We start from the raw sequence: 22,302 nt of genomic DNA on the forward strand, positions 1-22,302 counted from the left end.
TATTTCTCTATTAGAGATTTTTCTGAAACCAAGCGGCTTATAGCTTTTGTTTTGTGTTGCTAAGACAGCTGCGCTGGTTATTATATCATTAACTTCTCTTATACTTTCGTCAATATCTCTTCCTGTATTTATTTTGTACTCAATATTAATATGGCTACTGCCGTATTTTTTATATTATAGCCAATTTGTTTTATAAGAAGTTAGACCCACTTTTGGATTAACGAATATGGGTGTTCACATAATTTATTAGTACAGGAAAATGATCAGAAGATAGATCAGTACCTGTATCAGCTGTTATGTGCGATTTATCTACATTTTTGATTACAGCAAAATCAATTAAATCTGCCAGGAGATATTATTTCAAGGTTATTGTGCCTACTTAAAACAGTTTGATACAGCTGTCGTCATTTCGGATTAATAAGACGTGAGCCCCAGTACGTGTGTTTTGCGTTGTAATCTCCACCTGCTAAAAATCTTTGACCTAGTGTTCCAAAAAAGTCTTTAAATTCGATTTCTGTAATTTTAAAACGAGGTGGACAGTATATAGCCGTAAGTTTTAAGTCACAACCCCAATTTTTTAGTGATATTGTTGTAGCTTGTAACTGAGGTGTAGCATGAGATTCTAGAGCACAGTGGCTTAAACGATTTCTAATCAACACTGCCGTGCCACCATGCGCTTTTCCATCCGGATGATTTGTAACATATAGTCTAAATCCCGGTATATTGAAATTATTTTTATTTGTTAGATGAGTTTCTGAAATAGGCATTACATCTATATTCTTTTCAGACAGAAATCTGATAATCTCTAATTTATGTTGGTTAACACCGTTAGCATTCCATACACAGATATTTAGTTAGCTCATTTTTTACTCAACAAATTTTGCAGCATTTGATTTTGTGATTTTATTAAATAAATTGCGTCATTCACTGTGTAAGATTTACTGCTTGTTTAATATAAAGTTTCACAACATCTGAAAGTACTTCAGGCTTTTGAACTTTCCAAATTCCGAAAAATAAAATGTTCAGTTCAACCCAAACCTTCCTTACTTATGCAATATAAAGTTTTGCAGCGCCTGAAAGTATTCACCCGTTTTTATTTCGGTTGCACACAATTTTCCTCTTTCTTATTTTTTATGCTTCAGTTAGTGCCCGACGCAAATCCGTATGCCGAATAAGCTAATATGACCTATCTTTTGAGATTGCAATATAAATGAAGACACACACTCTGCTTCTCCCTTCCGTGTACGTGAATATCCGTGAAATTTGGATTTCTCCCGTAGAAACGAGTCAGCTGACGACACAGGGTTGCCAGTCTCGATATTTTGTAGTAAATAAAAAATAAACTTCAATTAAAATATTTTAAATTTTATTAGAGGCAATGTTGAATACTATTATTCATACATAGCTAGACTTTTTTAATAGATGGATTTTTGTTTACGAAAAATTATAACAGAAAATGGAAAAACTTCTCAAATGTGATCAAAAAATAACAACTGCAGCATTACCAGTGCGACAAATTTTGTTTGATACCGACGATAAGTACGGAATAGGCAAAATCCCGAACGCAGGTGGCAGCTTGCGGCTAATATCAAAAATACAGGTTTCTTATTGTTAAAAGACCAAATTACTCTAAAGAAGAAAGAAACAAAAGTAAGCCCAAATTCTTCCCTAGAATTGGCAATAAATTAATTGTATTTATTTAACATATAGCGACATTGAACTTGCCTGAAAATTAATCAACTATAGTCTAAACATCCTCGTATACAAAATTACATATGTATGTATGTATGTATATGTGTGGTATGTCAGTAAATCAAAAGGGATGATCTGCAAATAATGGCAGGTATTGAAAAAAATTGAAGTTAAAGTTGACCTTAGTGTGCCCATTTTCAGACTCAATCAGTCAGATACAAAATCATAACTAATTATACATATACATATGTATATTAATATAATATATAAGTATATAAATATATATATAAAGTATATCTGTATAATTAAATAAGTAATATCCGACATATGTAGGGGGCAACTGGTTCCAAAGTTGATGCTGGTCCAACTATGCGATTAATTTATTTAATTCAATTAAAAAAAGTAGACTACTCTCTGTGTTTGTAATTTGTTTATCGCTTATCATTTATTCAGTCCGCCATGTGGCTGCAGTCGGCAACCACTGTGGAGGAGGCATTTTTAGGGCAGTTGTGTACTCCAAGTTACAGTCAGTATAAAAATGTGAGTGTCGATTGGATTGAGTTCATACTAGAATTGGCGGCTCTGCACTACATCCACTTTAAATGAAAAACCACGACATGCGAGAAAGTGCAGTTAAGCCACAACTGAACCGAATGATTAGTCTGCCTTTGAACGCGGTACACGCATATAGCTCATCAGCGATAGCCGTAAAAACCTCTTGCAAAATGTAGAATTTTATTAAAACTACAAAAAAGTGTGAAAATTCTTTACTCAAGTGTTTGTAATTAAGAGACAAACTGCAATCGATATGCGTTTGAAAATTGGACTGGAGTGCCATCGCTTTGAAATTTACGGTAAGCGGTGCGGGTGGTAGCCGGCATATCTACGGCTGTCGACGCCATTGTTACCTGGTGGAGTTAAATAAAAACCTCAACCTAAAGATTATATTCCTAATTAGGTCAGGTGCGGCTAATAATTTCCCACTGTGAACCTTGGGTGGACACAGTTGGCATTTCAATTGCATTTTAAAAATGAAGTAGAATATATTAGATTGATAAAAAGAGGTGAAAATGAAAATTACGCGCTGTGCCAAGACTCCGATAAAATTCAAATGTGATCCAGACTTATATTTTCGCATTCAGTACGTCGCTTTTCCAATTCATGTTGTCAATTATCTACCTACCAACATGAACATGGCATACATATGTACATATGTAGTTAAGCGTAACTATGTATTTGTAGGTGAATTTGTTGGCTCAACTTCGTCAATAAAATTCGTTGCAGAATGTGATCGGACAATCAGTAGCTTCGTGGTGGCAGAGAGATATCGCAATAAGAATGTTTGCTAAGCCTGCTTTAAATTATACGGCTGCTTATTAGGATTATTTAAAAGCTATAACGATTTAAGTGCAATATAAGTATAAGTAAGTTGAAGTGCAAATTCAATTAAACGTTATCAAAATATGTATATAAAATTGTGCTACTTGTGATTTGAAAACACCACCATCTCCTGTTTCAATAAGATTCTTTTATAATTTTGACAGACAAGAATATAATCGGCAATTTAATGGACTAAATTTTTACTAACTTGGGCCTCAGATAGGAGGAAGCAAAAGGAAATGTTTCCAGAAATTGTTGATGTAGCTATAGTACTTTGTAAAACATGTACATATATACACGGTTTGTCAAGAAAGTAATAGAATTGAGTCGATTTAAATAAATTTATTGAACCAATCGGTACAATTCTTTAAAAACTTTCAAAATAGGCCCTTCTGCGTCAATGCTGCGGTGCCAGCGCGATTTCCAAGCATTGAAGGCGTCACGATAGCATTCTCCGGAATAGTCTTGAGAGCCGTGGTGCATGCTGCTTGGATTCCCTCTGTTGTCTCAAAGCGTTTGCCTTTCATCGGCAACAACAAAAAAGTCTGGGCTGTAGGGCGGCTGCGGAAGCTTGGTATGCCGGCCTTGGTGCAACTTCCAATTCACACACACCTGGCACATGTTCAATTGCTCTGTCACAATGTCATGAATCACAGATTTTGATAAATTTAACATCTGGGCAATTAAATGAATACTAAATCGACGGTCTGAGTTCAAACCTTTGCGCACACGAGTCACATTGTCGGTGTGTGTCGAAGTCGCAGGTCTCTCACCACGGCCTTCATCAGCGACCTCTTCCCGGCCCTCCAAAAGGTTTGGAGCCACCGAAACACACCACTTCTTGCTAAAGCAACGTCTGAGTAGGCCTTTTCTGATCATATCAAACGTCTCTGTCGCAGATTTACCGAGTTTCACACAGAATTTAATCGTGTACCTCTGCTCTAATGAACGCTGCATTTTCGCTTGTACGACTCACAGAAACACGTCGAGCGGAAATGTTTGTCCTGGTTTATATTTATCATAAGTTTTCACTTGACGACATTTTGTTATTCTACAATACCAACAACTTTAGAGTGCAAAAAAACACGTGTACCACCGATTCGTTTTTGTTGTTACAAACACCTAACACTTACTAAACTACTAGTAGTATACTCTGCGCAACGTCTTACGAAGGTCTAAAAATATTTATGTTCAACAATAAGTGACAGAACTCTTACTCTAAAGAAATAATATCTATCTCTCATTCAGTTAAATTTTTAAAACCCTTAAAATCAAATATTCTAATTATGAATAATATTTTAATAATGATTAAAAATTAAATCAAAAGGCTTAAAATTAAGAAAGCACCTTCGATTCAATTATAGTTGAAGTATTAAAGAAGCTTCCATAAGAATGGTTGCTCAAACAAAAAGCTCATCCATCTTTTCACTTCATCAATCCGACTGACAAGTCTTTGGAAAACTACTGTAGTTTTCATTGTTCCTAAACCGGGAAAGCATCCTTATAAAGTCTCGTCATTTAGACCATTTTTAGGCAATAGAGGCAATTATCTGACGATGCTGAAAAGAGCATATTATGTTGAAAACGGCATATTTTTTTAAAAGAATTGAAATAAACCTGAACGTGCAACTAGTGGGTTGCGCCAATGATTGAAGGTGCTAAGGGGTATTGATAGGGCTAAGAAACGGTGATAGTGACCTAAAGGTTAATACATTTTCATGCAGAGGCCCACTACAAATGGCTTAATTAACATGTGAATGAGAAAATCTCTTTCTAGACACATGTCCACCTAATCACTTATGTCGAAAAAACGCACATAATTCAATTGATACTTAGAATACTACGGAATTACGAATTTCTTTGTTATATTTGTAAGCAATTAAAATTAAACTCATTAGTTCTATAACGCTATTTCAAATCATTGCTGATTACAAGACTTGGTCTTATCAAAAGTTCTCAGCAATATAACGAAACATAACCGAAAAACTTGTAAGTCTAAGCTAATGATCTTTTTTTCATTACCGTCATTCGGGTCATCATGAACTAATTACAAATACTGAATAAAGCAACTGATCTCATCGCCAAGTTGTGGCGCCTACGTAAAGCAATTTTTAAATGTTTCCCTCATCCTAACTTGTCAGCTACATTTCCAGATTCTTCATAAGGGTCAGACCACCTCTTCTAACTTCCCTTAGCCTCTATTTACCTAATTATCTTCGTGAGAATGAGAGGGAGAGTATTTTAGTAATACTACTATGTGCATAAAATGCACGGAATCGGTGAAAACTTGCCATAGCCTCCAAATAACTAATTTCACGATTTTCGAATATTCGGCTGACTTTACTCTTTATACATAAACATATTGGTTATGGTAAGAGTGTACCTTAATGAAACTCGGGTAGCATATTATTATCAATTTTCACACTTCCGATTGGCCTTATACCATATATACGAATTACTCCCATTTTGTTTTTCTAACAAGCCTTATGACGATTAGGTCGTGCTATATGTGAGTTATATTAAAAAAAAAACTCTTGAAAATATCTTCTCAAATTAACCTGAGCCTATACTTGAAGCTGTTTCCCCACCTTTGAATTTTGGAAGTTGCAAGAGTAAAAAATATTCGGTTGCATCCGAATTTAGGCCTTTCGTACTTGTTATGTATACTACTATACTCAATAAGTTAAGATGCTAACATTACTAGTCATGCCTCACAGACAGGTGACGCTGTTATCAAAAAATTAAAAAAAGAGAGGTGTTGAAGGTTGTGTTAGGAATCTGAAGAAGTCACATCCTGAAAGTTTCCGCTGCATGTTTGAAGTCGTTGCCTTGTTGAAACCAAAATCCAGACCAAATTTCGCGGCACTTTGCTTTAATTTTTTCTTTTTCAAAATACATTCACCTACTCCACCAGCTGTCATACTTTCCCACGTCATAACACCTACTTAACAATATTTGACAGAAAAAAGAAATTTTATTTATTGAGCGCTGTCTCCGATCTTCTCCGCATCATTTTCTGACTTTTAATACCAAAGGTACTAAACAAAACGCTTGCCAGAGAATAGAGCTTCAAAACTTTCAAAACTCTGGTAACATATTTTAATATTTATTTACGCTAGCGACACACTTTTGTCGATTACCCAGGGAGTTACATATGTGAGTTTTTTATTAGCAATACCTCAATGATTATGCTTTCTTTAAAATTGTTTTGTAGATGGAAATGCTTATGGCCTTTTGAAACTCTTGCTATGCATCAAAGCTTTCTGTAAGGACATAACACTCTTCCCTTCTCTCCGTGTCAGCTCAGAGAACGTTCAGATCTAATATGTCATAATAATATTCCTTTCACCCTTTTTAATTTTTTTAGCTTTTCCTCCAAAAAATGTTTAAAAACTACTAAATAGTACTTTAATCAGGAGTGTTGTAGAATCTGATAGTTGTCGGAACCCAAATTGAAACCGAAATAAAATGTAGTACTTGTCATAATTCAGAAATTGTTAATGAATTGATGAACGAAATAAAAATTGTATCGGATTTGGATGTCATGCAAACCAATTTCATCGATTTTGTTACTAGAAACAAAGCAAGAAAATAGTCGCTGACAGATTTTAAATGTAAGTTAAAAATAATAGTGTACTGTTGTTGTAATTTTATTGTTAAGAGTGACAAATATCTATTTTTATAGGTGAAAACATGAGAAAAGTTCACAAAATGTAATATTTATGGGTCTTATGGTAAAAAGTTCCGATATTTTAAAAGTATTTACAAAGAGTTTAAGCTTTAATAGAATTGCTTCCCATTCATTTGCAACATTTGTCACATTAGTAAACAGCTGATATGAGTCTTGGTTATGAGAATCTTCGAAACGACGAAAATTCTATCAATATTTGTGCCATTGAAAATCAGACCCACAACTCTCCTAAATAAGATTGCTTTTATAAAAACGATTGTTTATTTAAATTCGTCGGGTGTACGATACAAAAACTAGAACAATGAATGTGGCAAAAATTTTATGGTAAGGTGGAAACGAAAATAAAAAAAAACAAAGCTTTAATAAAATATTTAAAAACTACAATTTACAATATTTTAGTTCTTCCTACCTTAAACCTGTTTATGTTGAATAAAACTTGTTAATTTTTTGTTAGTTTATTGTAAAATAATTTATACAAGTTTCATGACTCTGACTCATTCAGTTACTTTTAATAGTTTTTGACCGTTACGTGGGGAGTGTGCGGAGTTATCATACGATTTCATCTATTTTCGTACTGTCGTAGGGATTGTTGAAAAAATTAGTATTGTGTAAAGTTGAGTATTATAACTTTATTGCTTTGGAAGATATATACATTAAATTTTTTAGAAGGTAGGGTCACGCCCACTTTTCAACTATTTTCTAACCACAGGTATCCCTTCTTAATGCGATTTGTATTGTTGTGTATTGTGTAAAGTTGAGTGTTATAACTTTATTGCTTTGGAAGATATATACATTAAATTTTTTAGAAGGTAGGGTCACGCCCACTTTTCAACTATTTTCTAACCACAGGTATCTCTTCTTAATGCGATTCGTTGTACCAATTTGAGTTCTGTATCGTATATTTTTACGTTTTCGGATAAAACGTAACCTCTTACGGGTGTATGCTTATGTATCGTTACAAATGTTTTGTCCTTCGAATGTTCATCGAACTCATCACCCCTTTCAGTACTTGAATTCATTAAAGTGTTTAGCCCACGATCAACAACCACAATTTCACTTTCAGTCAAAGATTCATTGCAAATAAAGCAAACTTGTGACATTTTTACAAAATTTTGTAAACGGTTAAAAAAGAGAATATAATTCACAAACACGTCTATTCACTACGAAAAACTCTTCAAAACTGACTGCATTTACTAAAGCCATGTTTTTCGGGAAAAAGAAGGTATACGCTGGTTTCGACCCGAAAAATGGAGTCGCAGACAGATTTTTCTCAAGGTCAACCGCCCAATAGAATTAGGGACAAACCATGACCCACTCAGAATGGAGCAAATAAAACTATGTTCTAATGTTTTTTGTTCTAATGGTTAATCCGATGATGCATATCCGTATTTTCTATGTTTAAAATATCCATAATTCGGGAACGGTGCACCGTAGAGGAAAAAGTGTTGAGTTTTTTTAAGTACAATTTTACGATCTACAATTTTTTTTTAGCCATTTTTCGGTAGCTCTCGATGATTTAGGGATATACGCAAATAACGCAAATTTAGTGACCTTTGACCTCGAATAAAAAAAAACGTGCAAGCGGGATCGATGGGAACTTTTGACCAGTCATTTGTAATGACGGATCCAAGGCCTGCACAAAAATCTAGCTTTTTGGGAATTAATATAAACTTGAGTCATAATTTAGCCTATTTTGACTGGACTATTATAATTTTTCATGTTATTTTATAATAGGTTATTATTAATAATTTCAATATATTGCGATATATTTATTTAAATAATTGATTTACCTAACACCATTATGATATTTTCATGCTTCATGTTAGCTTTCATCCAGGGAATCTCTTGTATGTGCAATGTATGCAAATACATACATACATATGTATGCTTTTATTGCTTTATGCCCTCAGCAATTCCATATTGACTTATAAAACTAATTATGCTATGAGTATAATTTTGTATGTATGCATGCATAGTAATATTTATAGCCAATTTGGACTTGCATATTTAATAATTTTATATACTAATAAATATTTTTGTATTATATTTCTTACTAATAGAAATTAAATTTATCACAACAATATAGTATATGTACCTACATGTATGCACATACATATTCTATCAAATAAATCTTATGTCTTTGCACATGCTCATATCATAATCTTATTGTCTGCTCATATACATAAATGTATGTACATATGTATACGCATGTGCATGTGCAAACAATGATTTTATCACTTATCAATGTATTTCATGTGCGCGCATTGATCTGCATGTTCATACATTCATACACACTTATATTTACATACATATATTTGTATACACTTCCGAACAAATAATGCACAAGCATACAAACATACATACATATGCGTACACATGTGAATATGTCACCAACAAAAAATTTTTTTATTTAACTTTCTTTATTTACAATCTACCTACATTAAGATATTCAGTAAATTAGATCTAGTAGGTAATGGCAGAGATAGATTTGTCCTTGAGCAAATCTACATAAAGGATTACTTAATTTTTACATATACATAAGTAAAATATAATTAACTTAGGTTATTAAATACATCCATCAAAAATTCATTTTTTTTTTTCTTTCTTTTTTTTTTTGCCAAACTTAAATCTAAGAAATTTTTAGAGAAATGGTAAATCTAAGATATGAGAACGTTTTAGCCGTATAGTTTCATAAGTTGTATCTAACAGACAAACAGCAATTGGGTTTATATGGTTTGAGAGACGTGCAAGATATCTAGCACTATATTTAGGGATCTCATTTTTTATAAAGGGAATACCTAGGTCGTTATGGATAGCTTCATTGGTAACAAACCATGGGGCGTTAATAAGTGACCGCAAAGTTTTTGATTGATAACGTTGCAAAATCTCCACATTGGACTTACTGGCAGTACCCCAAAGCTGAATGCCGTATGTCCATATGGGTTTGAGGATAGCTTTGTAGAGCCGTATTTTATTTTCTATGCTAAGTTGAGACTTTCGACCGAGCAACCAGTACATGCGTTTAGTTTTGATTTTTAATTGCTGCTGTTTAGCCTGAATATGACTTTTCCATGTAAGACGTCGATCTAGATGCATCCCTAAATATTTAACTTTATCCATAGTAGGAATCTGCTTATTATTTAGAAATACAGCAGGACACTCCTCTTTTCTTAATGCAAATGTGACATGTGTAGACTTCTCAGAGTTAACCTTTATTTTCCATTTGTTGAGCCAAACTTCCAGCATATTCAGTTGATTTTGAAGTAGAGACGAAGCTTCTATAGGGGAGCCACTAGAAGCGATAAACGCTGTGTCATCAGCAAAAGTTGCTACCTCTATTTCTCGTAATGTGGGCATATCTGATGTAAATATTGTGTATAGGACTGGACCCAAAACACTACCCTGCGGTACACCAGCATTAATGCTGTAGATTTCTGATGAGGCATCTCGGTGCCTAACATAAAAGTGTCTGTCACTTAAATAAGATTTAAGCACTAAATAGTAATGTGCTGGCATTAGCCTTTTTATTTTGAAGAGGAGTCCTGGATGCCATACCCTGTCAAAAGCTTGTTGAACGTCTAAGAAGGCTGCAGAACAGTATTTTTTTTCTTCCAGCGCATTTGTAATTACATTTGCCACCCTATGGCATTGCTCTGGCGTACCATGTCCTATTCTGAACCCAAACTGATGTTCAGGTATGATATTTTGATCCTCAATTACTGGTGACATTCTTTGCAAAAATATTCTTTCGAATATTTTCGAAAATGTTACCAGTAAGCTAATAGGACGATATGACGTAAGACAGCTTTCAGGCTTATTTGGTTTTGGGACCATGACCACAGTGGCGCATTTCCATTGTGTGGGGTAATGATTTATATTTAAAATAGCATTATATATTAATGTGAGAAACTCGATAGCTTTTTCCGGAAGAATTTTAACAACTTTGCTATCAATATAGTCGTAGCCGGCTGTTTTACTATTATTTAATCTACGTACTTCCATAGCAACTTCGCTATTTGATATCTTGGTAATGGGGAGGTCCATTTGACACGGAGATTCTAAAAAATTTAGAATCTCTGTTTCATCACTACTAGTACCTAAGGAATTAGGTTGAAAAATTTGGTAGAGGTGTTTAGCAAAGGCCTCTGCTTTGGCTTCGTCACTCCTGCAAAATACCCCATTTGAGTCCCTAACTGTTGCGTTTCGTTTGGTTGGTCGTTTAAGATACTTGGTAGCTTTCCAGAGTCTGTGCTCATCGTTTTTAGTGGGTTCAAGGCTTTTAATAAACAAACTGAAGGATTCATTCTTCAGTTCAGATAGCTTTAATTTTAGTAGCTTGGTTGCTTTATTAAGTGCTCTCTTTTCAGCTGGGTATCTATTTAGCTGCCAGGCTTTTCTTAATCTTCTTTTTTCTTTAATAAGACCCAAAACTTCAGCAGGAACCTGTAAATGATCAGTAAAAGTCGGCTGGTTTCTTATCGGGCTAGATAGATATGCGGCCTCATGAACCAGGTTTGTAAACGATTCTACCGCTGAATCCAATTCACCACCATTTTCTAAGGGCACGTTAAGGTCAATATGTTTATCGATCCAATATTGGAAGGATTTGAGATCGGTTTTCGGGGTAAGGATCTTATATTTTTTGGAAGTCTGGTAAACATTTTCATTATATGAAACAATTAAAGGCGAGTGATCTGAACTTAGTTCATTACTGTCTTGAATGTTTAACTTATATCTGGGTAAACCAGAGTATATCACAAAATCGAGAAGATCTGGATTTTTTCTTGGGTCGCTTGGCCAATATGTTGGAGTGCCAGTTGATAAAATGGAAAAATTTCTTTGGGTAATACATTTTTCGAGTTCTCTGCCCTTAGGATTAATGATCCTAGAGCCCCACCAAGGGTGCTTTGCATTGAAGTCCCCACCTGCCAAAAATTTTGAACCAAACTGTCTAAAAATATCAACGTATTGGTCTGTTTTAAGGTTAAATCTTGGAGGAAAGTATACAGAGTATATTGGTAACTCATGGTTGTCACATTTAACTTTAACTCCTGCTGCTTGTAGATATTGTTCTCTAACTTCTTCCAGATATTCATATTTGATTCTGGATTTGATTAAAATGGCGGAACCCCCATGGGCTGTGTTGTGCGGATGGTTTGCACATATAAGATCATAACCGATGATTTTGAAGTACGATTTAGTTGTGAAATGGGTTTCAGACACCAAGAAAATGTCTATATTGTTTGTATTTAGGAATAATTTTACTTCCTCGGTATGATTAGTCAGACCATTGGCGTTCCAAATAGCTATTCCGAGACCTACTTGCATAGTTTTTCCAAAAGAGTGGACATCATTTTAAACAAACTTTGAGTAAGCTCAAGCTGTTTAGAAAATAAGGTTTCAATTTTTTCAAGAACGTTGTTTTCTGAATTAAAATTACTTCGAACACATTGGGCATATGATATATTTGGGTTGGCATACACATTTTCTGTTTGTTTATAATTATTCAGTTGGGGGAAATTATGAGAGGCATGGGAATATGATGGGAAATTGCTTCTTTTATCAGTCATATTCGATTTTTTGGCAAGGTTTTGGTACACCTTGCATCCCTTGTAATTTGCTGGATGGTTTTGTAAACAATTAATGCATTTGGCAGGCGTATCTTTACTTTTAACGCATTCAGCTGTTGGATGGTCCAGACCACACTTCACACACCTGTACGATTTTGTACAATATGATTTGGTATGCCCAAACTCTTGACAGCGATGGCATTGTACAACATCATTTACCTTTTTTGGAGGGTCAACCTTAACAATAGCGTTACCAAGATATTTTAAATTAAAGATATTTTTATTGTCATTGCTTGGTTCTAAGACGACAAAATGCATGCATAAAGGCATGTTCGTAAATCTACTTCGTATATTGCTAACGTTCCTAACCTTAAAACCCAACGCTTCTATTTCTTCTTTTATGTCATCTACTGGAGTAGAGAAATGTAAGTTTTTTAAAACAATTCTATACGCACGCTCTTGTTTAAGCTGGTACGTATGGTAGTTAATTTCTTTTTCTTTCATATCTTTTACCAGAGATCTGTATGACCCTATAGATTTTACCATTACTCGAATTTGACCGTCTCGCAAAGCTTTATAACTAAATTCAGATTTATTAATAATAGTTTCGAAATACTTAATCATACCGCTAATATCTCTAATATTTGGTACAATAATTGGTGGTGGTTTTGGTGTATTCTCTTCTATGTTTTGATCCATTAAGTTATTGCTATCCGATTCGTCTTGTAGCCCGGCAAACATGTTCGTGCTGTTGGAATTGCTGCTGATGTTATTGTTGTTGAGTTGAGTTGTTGGAATAGAGTTATAGCTATCCGCTAAGTTTGTATAGTTGTTTGTTTTTGTTCGTTTTTGATCAATAGTGGGAGAGCCTGATTGAGGTTTTTTATTAGTCACAGTGTGCCATTGCATTGTATTATTTTCAAGTTTCTCAATTCATTAGCAGAACTGACATTTTGCATGCTCAAAGTTGTCATATTTGTTGAATTATTTAATAACTCAACATTTAGGTTTGGTGTTTCTGTTAAAAGAGTCCTTGACTTTATTAATTAATGTTGTTCTCTTCATCGAGTGACCTTGCTCGAAAGGTGAGCACAGGTCACTCATTTATGTATTCACGTGGACGATTTAATTAATAAAGTTTTATGAGTAGAGTTTTATTTTATTTATTCTCAAAAATAATAAGAAGTCAATTTAGCTTTTCTAATCCACATGTGCACTTGTTCACTCTCTTCACAAGACTCCAACACAATATATTGCAATAATAAATTAAGAAATTACAAAATTTTTGAATAATTTTATTTTTTATAATATTGAGAAAATTTATTTGCTTTTGTTTTCAAAGCTTGCTCACTTCACCAACAAAAAATTGAAGCATTATTCTACGAAAACAACAATCGCCTCAGTATAAGCATCACAAGTCAATATGGCAGCCTAATTGGCGAAGCCCAAATGTAGTAAATTTTACAACAAAAACGATTTCATTCATAAACGCAGGCGCATATGCCACAAGCGACCTCGCTTCATTCATAAAAACAGACGCCGTAACATCTCCCCGAGCATGCCTTTGCCACAAGCGTCTTTTCGCGACGATGGCAAAAGCTAAAAATCATAAATTGAACAACTTTCTGATGCTTCTTCACAGAAAGAAGTGAGAAAAGTGGCCATATAGCTATTGTCAATTTACAATATTTGTCTATCTAAAATAGTTTGCCGTGTCTCGCAAAAATCTGCATCGATATGTATGCAAGCTCATACAAAAACATATACATATGTATATACGCTAGCGTGTATGCGAAGCTGTTCAAGCTGCAAGGGAAGCGGTAACAATCGACGATCGTTTGTTAGTTTCCTTCGGCACAGCTCGGATTTTCTACCAGCAACACAATGTTGTTACGCTTTGTCGTCGGGCTTCGACACATTGACTCTTTGACAAAACGTGAGTTTCGGCCATTGGTTGTCCGTGACAACGGAGATGCGAAAAGATGCGTGCGGCACTTGTTATTCCCTTATGAATGTTTGTACATACATACATATGTATGTATGTGGCTCGTATTTTCTTTCGTAAACATACAGACAAATGTGCCAAAGAAATTCTATTGGTACAAATCTGGAGATGAGAACGAAATAATGCGAATATGCCTATTTCATGAAGGTCATCAATTTTCTTTGAAGAAATTAAGATCATTTTGCACATCTTCACTTTGTAATAGTCGAAATAAATATTAATTTTTTTAAAAATTAAAAAATAAAAATAAAGAGAAATAAAATTAAAATAATTTTTCCCGATTTTGTAAAAAAAATTAAAATTTTTACCACTTTTCGGAAAAAATTGTTAATTTGATACAAAATAATCACGCATATGTGACAATGTTTCATATAATACAATAAAGCATGTATATGCCAATCAGATAATGCTTTTTTACATTCTCTGTGTGACTTTGTATATTTTCCTACAAAGCAATTCTCTTTATTTATTCTCAGTCATTTCACATAAATCTGCTAAATAGCAGCGAGAACGGCGAATTCCTTGATCTGATGCTATCAGCTCTGTTAGCTGCGCAATCGAACCATGATTCAGATTTCGATTTGCACATTCTCTATACTTTACATTCTCTGGCTAGATCTTTTAAGATGATATCAAAACTTTAAATGTAAATGTACAAATTTAAAACTAATTACCTTAAACTTACATTAATTATTTGGATAATATTACAAACTTTACTCTATTATATATTTTTAATGATTTTATGGAATCATCATGAAATTCATATGTATGTACATATGTATGTAGGCACATTTTAATATACATACATACATACTTATGTACATACATATGTATATACTAAGTACATGCTTTGATACCAAATATATACCGATCATCTATAAATTATATGTCGAGTCGGTTGCGCATAGAAAATAAACGAATCTGTAGGCGTACATTTCTTTACATTGAAATTATTTTATATTTCTCATTTAACACCGAAAATGCTCAATTCTGCTATTTTCAATTCCCCGCTGCAAAGCTCTGGTGAAACACGATTTAAATTCGTCTGTGGTGAAACTTCCTCATCTCTCCCGAGAATCCCTGCGAAAAGTTACGATATCTAAAACGTGAACCTTCTCTATGAGAAACGTTCTCTGTCTGTGATATACGTTCTCTTATATACGTTCTCTGATAAACGTTCTCTGGTAGCAACTTAACTTGAGGTGAGTATTTTAATGAAATTTATTTCGGAAGCTTTTGGAGGAGCTTTTGGTTTAGCTTTTTTCACCCTCGACCTCACCTGCCGGGTAACAGTATAGTGGAAATATCAGAGAACGTATATTTATAAATATACGTTCTCTGGTAATATCTTCAACATAACGAACGACTTCACATGTGATTAGTTCACATTTCTACGCCAAGCCAGAAAGCAGTGAAGTGAAGTGTTCGTAATAATTTGCGATATAATATGCATATAGTTGAAAACTTTATGTCATAAAGTATTACATATAGCAAAAAAGGCTATTTTTGATTAAATCCAGTATACCTATTATGGGCTGGGGAGTTCGTCGTCTATTAACATGTTTGTTCTAACATAGTTCGATGTTTTTTGACAAAAACAATAATAACAACATGCATACATACATATATGCAAACGGAATTATTTCCAATTATAACCTACCGATTTCAGTTATCTAAATGTAGTACAATATTATTTGGCCGCGACCAATGAAATGCTCGGTGTGTTAAGTAGATTTTTAATTAGTAATTTCTTTACTTTAAAATGACGTTATTCATAACAGATCTACCGCTCATGCATTTTTTAGTATGGAATATTTGTTTTTATTTACTTAACGTGTGCTCCGTTGAATGGCGTCATCGTTCGCTCTTCTCTTTCAATATATGTAAAAACAGCTGATAAGACTCTTCTCCGTTGCTATAAAATATACAGACATAAATAAATATAAACAACCGCGTGTAAATAAGTTTGTTCCCGAACTGCTAGAAGCTGCTAGCCCTTAGAATTATAGAGAGCACGCAATTGTGAAAGCTCATCAATGGAATGTCAAATAAAAGTGTCAGAACAGAAACAATGAGAGAAGATGCACTGCGTTGAGTAAGTCCATTATTATACGCGGCAACAAAAGTTGCTAATTCTCGGGCGATTCTCTTTTGCTGTCGCCCATTACCTTCACACGAGCAACTTGTGTTGCGCAACTCTGTTCGAGTTTTTTCTCATTCTCTTTCACTTTACTTTAACCCATTGTCTACTCTTTACTTTAAGCCATTGTCGTTTCTTTTTCCTTATGGGTATTTGGGCCACTCTATCACATATATTAATCAGTTCTGACAATTAAGAAATACATTTTATTTATAATTCAAAATTAAAACAAAGATTATATGACAGACTTTCACATAAGTATGTACATATGTCACCCTTTTCGCTATCGTCTGAATCAATTTGTATGGCTTTCTCCATACATTTCAAAATATCTTTAATTAATTCGATACTCGTCATACTCCATTTTCTAAAATATTTATATAATATTATGTATATCTGTATACATATTTGCAAATTACTTGCCAAAAGATGAAATTAAATTTTTTAAATATATTCAAAATATTAATTTCAAAAAAATATACTCAAATGCAACTATGTACTACGAAAGAAAGAACACGAATGCCGAAAAACGTCGCAGCGAACTGCTACGAAGAAGAACACAAAGCGAGTTGCTGAACACTGGAAACTCGGCGCGATTCTCCTCTCCTCGTCGCCCCCTCGCCTATAAACCAAGAGTTGCCGAGACAAAAGTTGCCGCGTGTAATAAGCGAGTAATCAACTACAGTGGAATTCCCCATAACGGATAGTCCTCAGAGGTGGACATTACGCAACGTGTTAATTATTATTTTCGTACAAAAGCAATTCCTATAACCGGACATGAGTGCGATCCAATGACCGGACACGGACACGTATTTCATAATATTTGTCAAGAAAATTGTGTAGAATTTATAGTGTTCGCTTTTTAAATTCTTATTAATTTTTGGTGTTTTGAGACATTGGCTCGCATTTATCATGGAAATATAGTTTTAAGTTGAGAATATATTTTAAGCAAATGATTTTGCCGCATCCCATATATGGACAGCTCCCTTAGCCGGACAAAAAGTATGCGATTATAAGGAATTTCACTGTACATGCAAACCCTATTAGACACCACTGGTTAAAAAATTTTAACCGTCAAATTTTGAATGTACTACTAGGGCCACTAAATATTAATATGTCTCATTTTTCTTTCGTTTGCTCATTTATGTATGTACATGCGTGTTTGCTTCGACATTATAAGAAATGTCGCATACATATGTATGTTGCTATTATTGTTGCTGCCTTTCATTCCCGGCGGTTCTGTTTATATTTCCACGTTTTTAATTTATTATTTTCGATTTCCTTAACTGCTGTGCCGTGATGATTATCACTTTTTCGGGATCACATACATATTTTCAATTAAACATGGAGTAAGTAATCAATACTTTTAACGTAAGAGATAAAAATTTAATACATATGTATATATATACTTATGTCTATATATAATACACACATGTATATGTATATATTTTAAAGCAAATCTTTACACTTCCATCAAATATAAAATAAGGAAGTTCATAATCGAAATCTGACAATGACAAATGATAATAAAAATAATTAAATGCTAAAAAATTACTTCAAACGAAAATATTTCCAAAATACCGAAATTGTATATTAATGCTATCAATTCAATTTCGCTCTTTTATCACTTCAAATAATCGATAAGATAAAAATAGCTACAGATATAGAAATTATGAAAATGCTGATAGTATAATGCTTAAAAATGTTTGTGTGTTTGTAAATCGAACACTAAATACCTACATACATTAAACATAAAGATACATATGTAAATGTCCACTTCAATACTATGAGCCGGAGTAGAAAACAAATTATGGTCAAATAATTAGTATATTATTTATTATGCGAGATATCTATATACATACATATGTATATAAAATAATACTATGCCTCCAGCTAAACAATGTTTTTAGAATATTAAAGTATATTCTAACCCAAATAAAAGCGAATTTTTAAAGTTCTTAAGCCTTAGTATTTTGGTTAACTTAAGGTGATTCTAAGATTTTAGCGAAGGTGTTAGCGCTAATTAAGGGAATAATTAATTATATCTTTTTAATTACTCAATTAAAATTATATTATATACTTTAACCATGGTCACATTACTATTTTTTTATATTTGTAGCATTTTCTTTACTGGTCATGGGTATCGTTGGATATCTTATTCACTTCGCAATAGCTTTAGTTATTGTTAATAAAGAAGTGATTCCTACACGCGGCATGCTTTATCCACGTGAGTCTGAAACTCGTGAAGTACGATCCTTAGATGGGCTTTGGAACTTTGTGACATCTGACGAAGCTAATCCGACGCAAGGTGTGAGAGATAAATGGTTTAATGACGATTTGAGTAAGGTAAAGGATGTTATACCCATGCCCGTGCCAGCCAGCTACAATGATATAACTACAGATAAAGCTATTCGCGATCATGTGGGTACAGTGTGGTATGATCGAAAATTTTTTGTTCCCCGATCGTGGGCAAAAGATCAAAGGGTATGGATTCGTTTCGGTAGTGTACACTACGAAGCGTTTGTGGTAAGTAATGTGCCCGAAAGAAATATGGAATTATGGACTTTGTGAACAGTAATAGCTAATTTTTTTAGTGGGTTAATGGAGAAATGGTTGTTAAGCACGAGATGGGTCACTTACCATTCGAAGCAGAGGTATCAAATTTCGTAAAATACGGCGAAGAAAATCGGATTACTGTTATGTGTGATAATGCACTAATACAAACTACAGTGCCTCAGGGAAAAATCAGTGAAGTAAAAAAGTAAGTTTTTAGATGAAATCATATCCAGAAATAATTGTGTTTATTTTTTAAGGGATGGAGGAGTTGCTATAGTTCAGTCTTATACCTTTGACTTCTTCAACTACGCGGGAATACATCGCTCCGTCCATCTGTATACCACACCTAAAACCTTTATTGAAGAGGTTGAAGTGACTACTAACTTAGCCGAAAAATCAGGTTTATTTTTTATACTCTGTTTATATTTTAATTTACTCTAAAGACTAAGTTATTATGTTTACTTTGTTTATATCTGCAGTTGGTCATATATACTACAAAGTCAAAGTTAGCGGAACGGCCTCGAATGAAGCAGACAGTGCTCTCCAAATACATGTGCAATTATATAATAAAGAAGGTGTCGTTGTAGCCAATGGTACATCGAATGGTGATTTAAATGGTGCACTTGAAGTGAAGAAAGTGAAGCCCTGGTGGCCATATTTAATGCATCCCGAACCCGGCTACCTCTACCAAATGGAATTGCTTTTGTATACTGCCGATAACACGCTTCTTGATGTTTATCGACTAAAAGTAGGCATTCGAACCCTTACTTGGAATAATTCTTCTTTTCTCATTAATGGCCGCCCAGTATACTTCCGAGGCTTCGGGAAGCATGAAGATTCAGATGTAAGTAGCTACTATCCACTTTTATGTATGTATGCAATTTAAATAAAATTAGTTTTTTCATCATTAGATACGTGGCAAAGGATTGGATTTGGCTTTACTCACCCGCGACATGAACTTGTTAAAATGGATTGGAGCGAATGCTTATAGAACGTCTCACTACCCATACTCGGAAGAATCCATGCAATTTGCAGATGAAAATGGTCTTATGATTATTGATGAATGCCCCAGCGTTGATACAGAGTACATAATTAGACCATTATTTTCGTTGTACCAACTTTTATTCATATAATAAATTACAGCAACTATAACCAAGCGCTATTGGACAAACATAAATCTTCTATGGAGCAGTTAATACACCGCGATAGAAACCATCCGAGTGTAATAATGTGGTCTATAGCCAATGAACCCCGTACAAGCCCATTCCAAGCTGACTCACATTTTCAGTAAGAATCTCATGCTCGTAAACAGCTTACGCTTCTGATATATTCATGAATGTACATATATATCCGCACAGGTTCGTTGCTAATTTTACACGCTCCCTTGATAGTACTAGACCAGTAACTGCTGCCATTGCTGTTCCATCGGCCAGTGACAGAGCTGTAAGTCTTATCTTCCTTTATCGTAGTTTTTGCGTAAAATGGTTTGTTTTTTCAGGCAAAGCATTTAGATATAATATGCTTCAATCGTTACAATGGATGGTACAGTAATCCTGGAAAATTGGACATGATTACAACGCATGTTGTCGAAGAAGCGATTACTTGGAATAAAAAACACAATAAACCAGTAATGATCGGAGAATATGGGGCTGATACAATCGAGGGTTTACACTTGCTTCCAGCTTACATTTGGTCGGAGGAATACCAAAACGAGTTGTTCTCGAAGCATTTTAAAGCCTTCGATAAACTTAGAAAAAATGATTGGTTTATCGGCGAATTTGTTTGGAATTTTGCAGACTTCAAGACAGCACAATGTATAGTATGCTCCTTTATTTTCGGCAGTGGTTTTTTAATTGTATTTTCTATTTTAGCGATAACACGTGTAGGCGGCAATAAAAAAGGTGTTTTCACGCGCAACCGACAACCAAAAGCAACTGCACATCTACTCCGAAAGCGCTATTTTGCTCTTGGACGCGAGTTGGACCGTTGCGAAATTCCCGAAGATCTATTTCTTTACATCACCGATGCAACATCTACGGGGTCGCATGGCAAACGAGAAACCGCTGATTTATAGAATCGATTCCATATAAAAGAACACAAAAGCTAGTGAATGTAGTAAAAACAGCTCCAAATCCAAGTTCAATTAAGCATTTAAAGTTTTGTCTTTTGACTGGCTAAATATTCATATATTACAATATAAAGACGAATGATTTTGTATTAAAAAATATTTTTATACGCATTTATTAAGCTTTGGTATACTTAATGATAACGGTTAATAAAATATAAAAAAAATGTATTTATATTGTACATTGTAAATACATACCCATATTTAGGAAAACGAAGGTTCACATATTTATATTGGACCAGTGCCCTAAATTTCAATCAAATGATAGGCTTATAACAGTGCAGTAAGACTTAAAAGGTATTTATTCAAAGTGAGTCAAACTATAAATCCATGTCTAAAGAACGCCTCAATTCAAAAAAAAGGAAAAAAAAGCACATATACATATACACATATTTTGCATATTTACTTAAGTTATTCACAAATGCCTTAAATTATAATTAATATATTCAGTTCACTGTCTTCTAATAAAAGTAAAAATGTAGTATATTATAAGAGATTGAAGAAAAATATGTTTGACGCTCTAAATAATCATTGTTTTATTTCATTTGTGATTTATCAAAAAATATTAACAAATATGCGGCATGTAATCACTACCACTCCAGGACCAAGGCAAATACTATAATTAGTTGTTTTTGAACATTGCTTAATTTGATTCATGGATTTTTGAAAGACATCGCATTACACAAATAGTAAATTAAAACTTGTTTGTGTTCGTTTGATAATGCAAGAAATCGCATGACAATGAGATTAAAAGTTATCATAAACAATATATGACGTTAGTTTATCTCAATTTCAATTGTTTTTCTATGAAATTCTTTCAATAACTTTCATTAAGGAGATCATTCCTTGTTACGTCCTGTTTTTAAGGAGTTTTTTCTACGACCAGTCGATAGAGCTTTAAGCTTTTAGGTTTCTTAACACTTATTAACACATCTTTCGGAGTTTTTTTTTTACCGCCAGTAAATAGATAGCGCTTTGAGGTTTTAAGTTTCTTATCATTTATTAACACATAAGTATTTCGGTAGCATAAACATAATTTTAAGGTAATAAATAATAAAAAAAATTAGCCGCGTTTTAAACTGTAAGAATTAGTATCAAATTAATATGCCAAATAATTAACTGTTGATAGACATTTGAAAACAG

At 33.8% G+C, this 22,302-nt stretch overlaps 1 protein-coding gene across 5 annotated transcripts in view; it reads left to right on the forward strand.

Annotated features, from left to right (window-relative positions):
- LOC105223785 (beta-glucuronidase) overlaps positions 1-21,687 on the forward strand; it is a 66,506-nt gene extending 44,819 nt beyond the window's left edge. For 2 of the 5 annotated variants that reach the window (XM_049452089.1, XM_049452090.1), the window contains exons 2-10: positions 18,598-19,004; positions 19,073-19,239; positions 19,292-19,434; positions 19,514-19,878; positions 19,946-20,118; positions 20,178-20,321; positions 20,393-20,477; positions 20,533-20,848; positions 20,906-21,687. In XM_049452089.1, coding sequence (XP_049308046.1) covers positions 18,598-19,004; positions 19,073-19,239; positions 19,292-19,434; positions 19,514-19,878; positions 19,946-20,118; positions 20,178-20,321; positions 20,393-20,477; positions 20,533-20,848; positions 20,906-21,108 — 2,003 coding nt within the window. In that variant the 3' untranslated portion in view covers positions 21,109-21,687. Of the gene's footprint in view, positions 1-2,412; positions 2,547-15,714; positions 15,900-17,083; positions 17,828-18,597; positions 19,005-19,072; positions 19,240-19,291; positions 19,435-19,513; positions 19,879-19,945; positions 20,119-20,177; positions 20,322-20,392; positions 20,478-20,532; positions 20,849-20,905 lie in introns of those variants that run through there. The other 3 variants (XM_049452088.1, XM_011201642.4, XM_011201634.4) reach the window with 3 other exon arrangements.
- The last annotated feature ends 615 nt before the right edge of the window (positions 21,688-22,302 follow it).

This window comes from Bactrocera dorsalis, chromosome 3, assembly GCF_023373825.1.
Source record: "Bactrocera dorsalis isolate Fly_Bdor chromosome 3, ASM2337382v1, whole genome shotgun sequence".
Taxonomy (NCBI): Eukaryota; Metazoa; Arthropoda; class Insecta; order Diptera; family Tephritidae; genus Bactrocera; species Bactrocera dorsalis.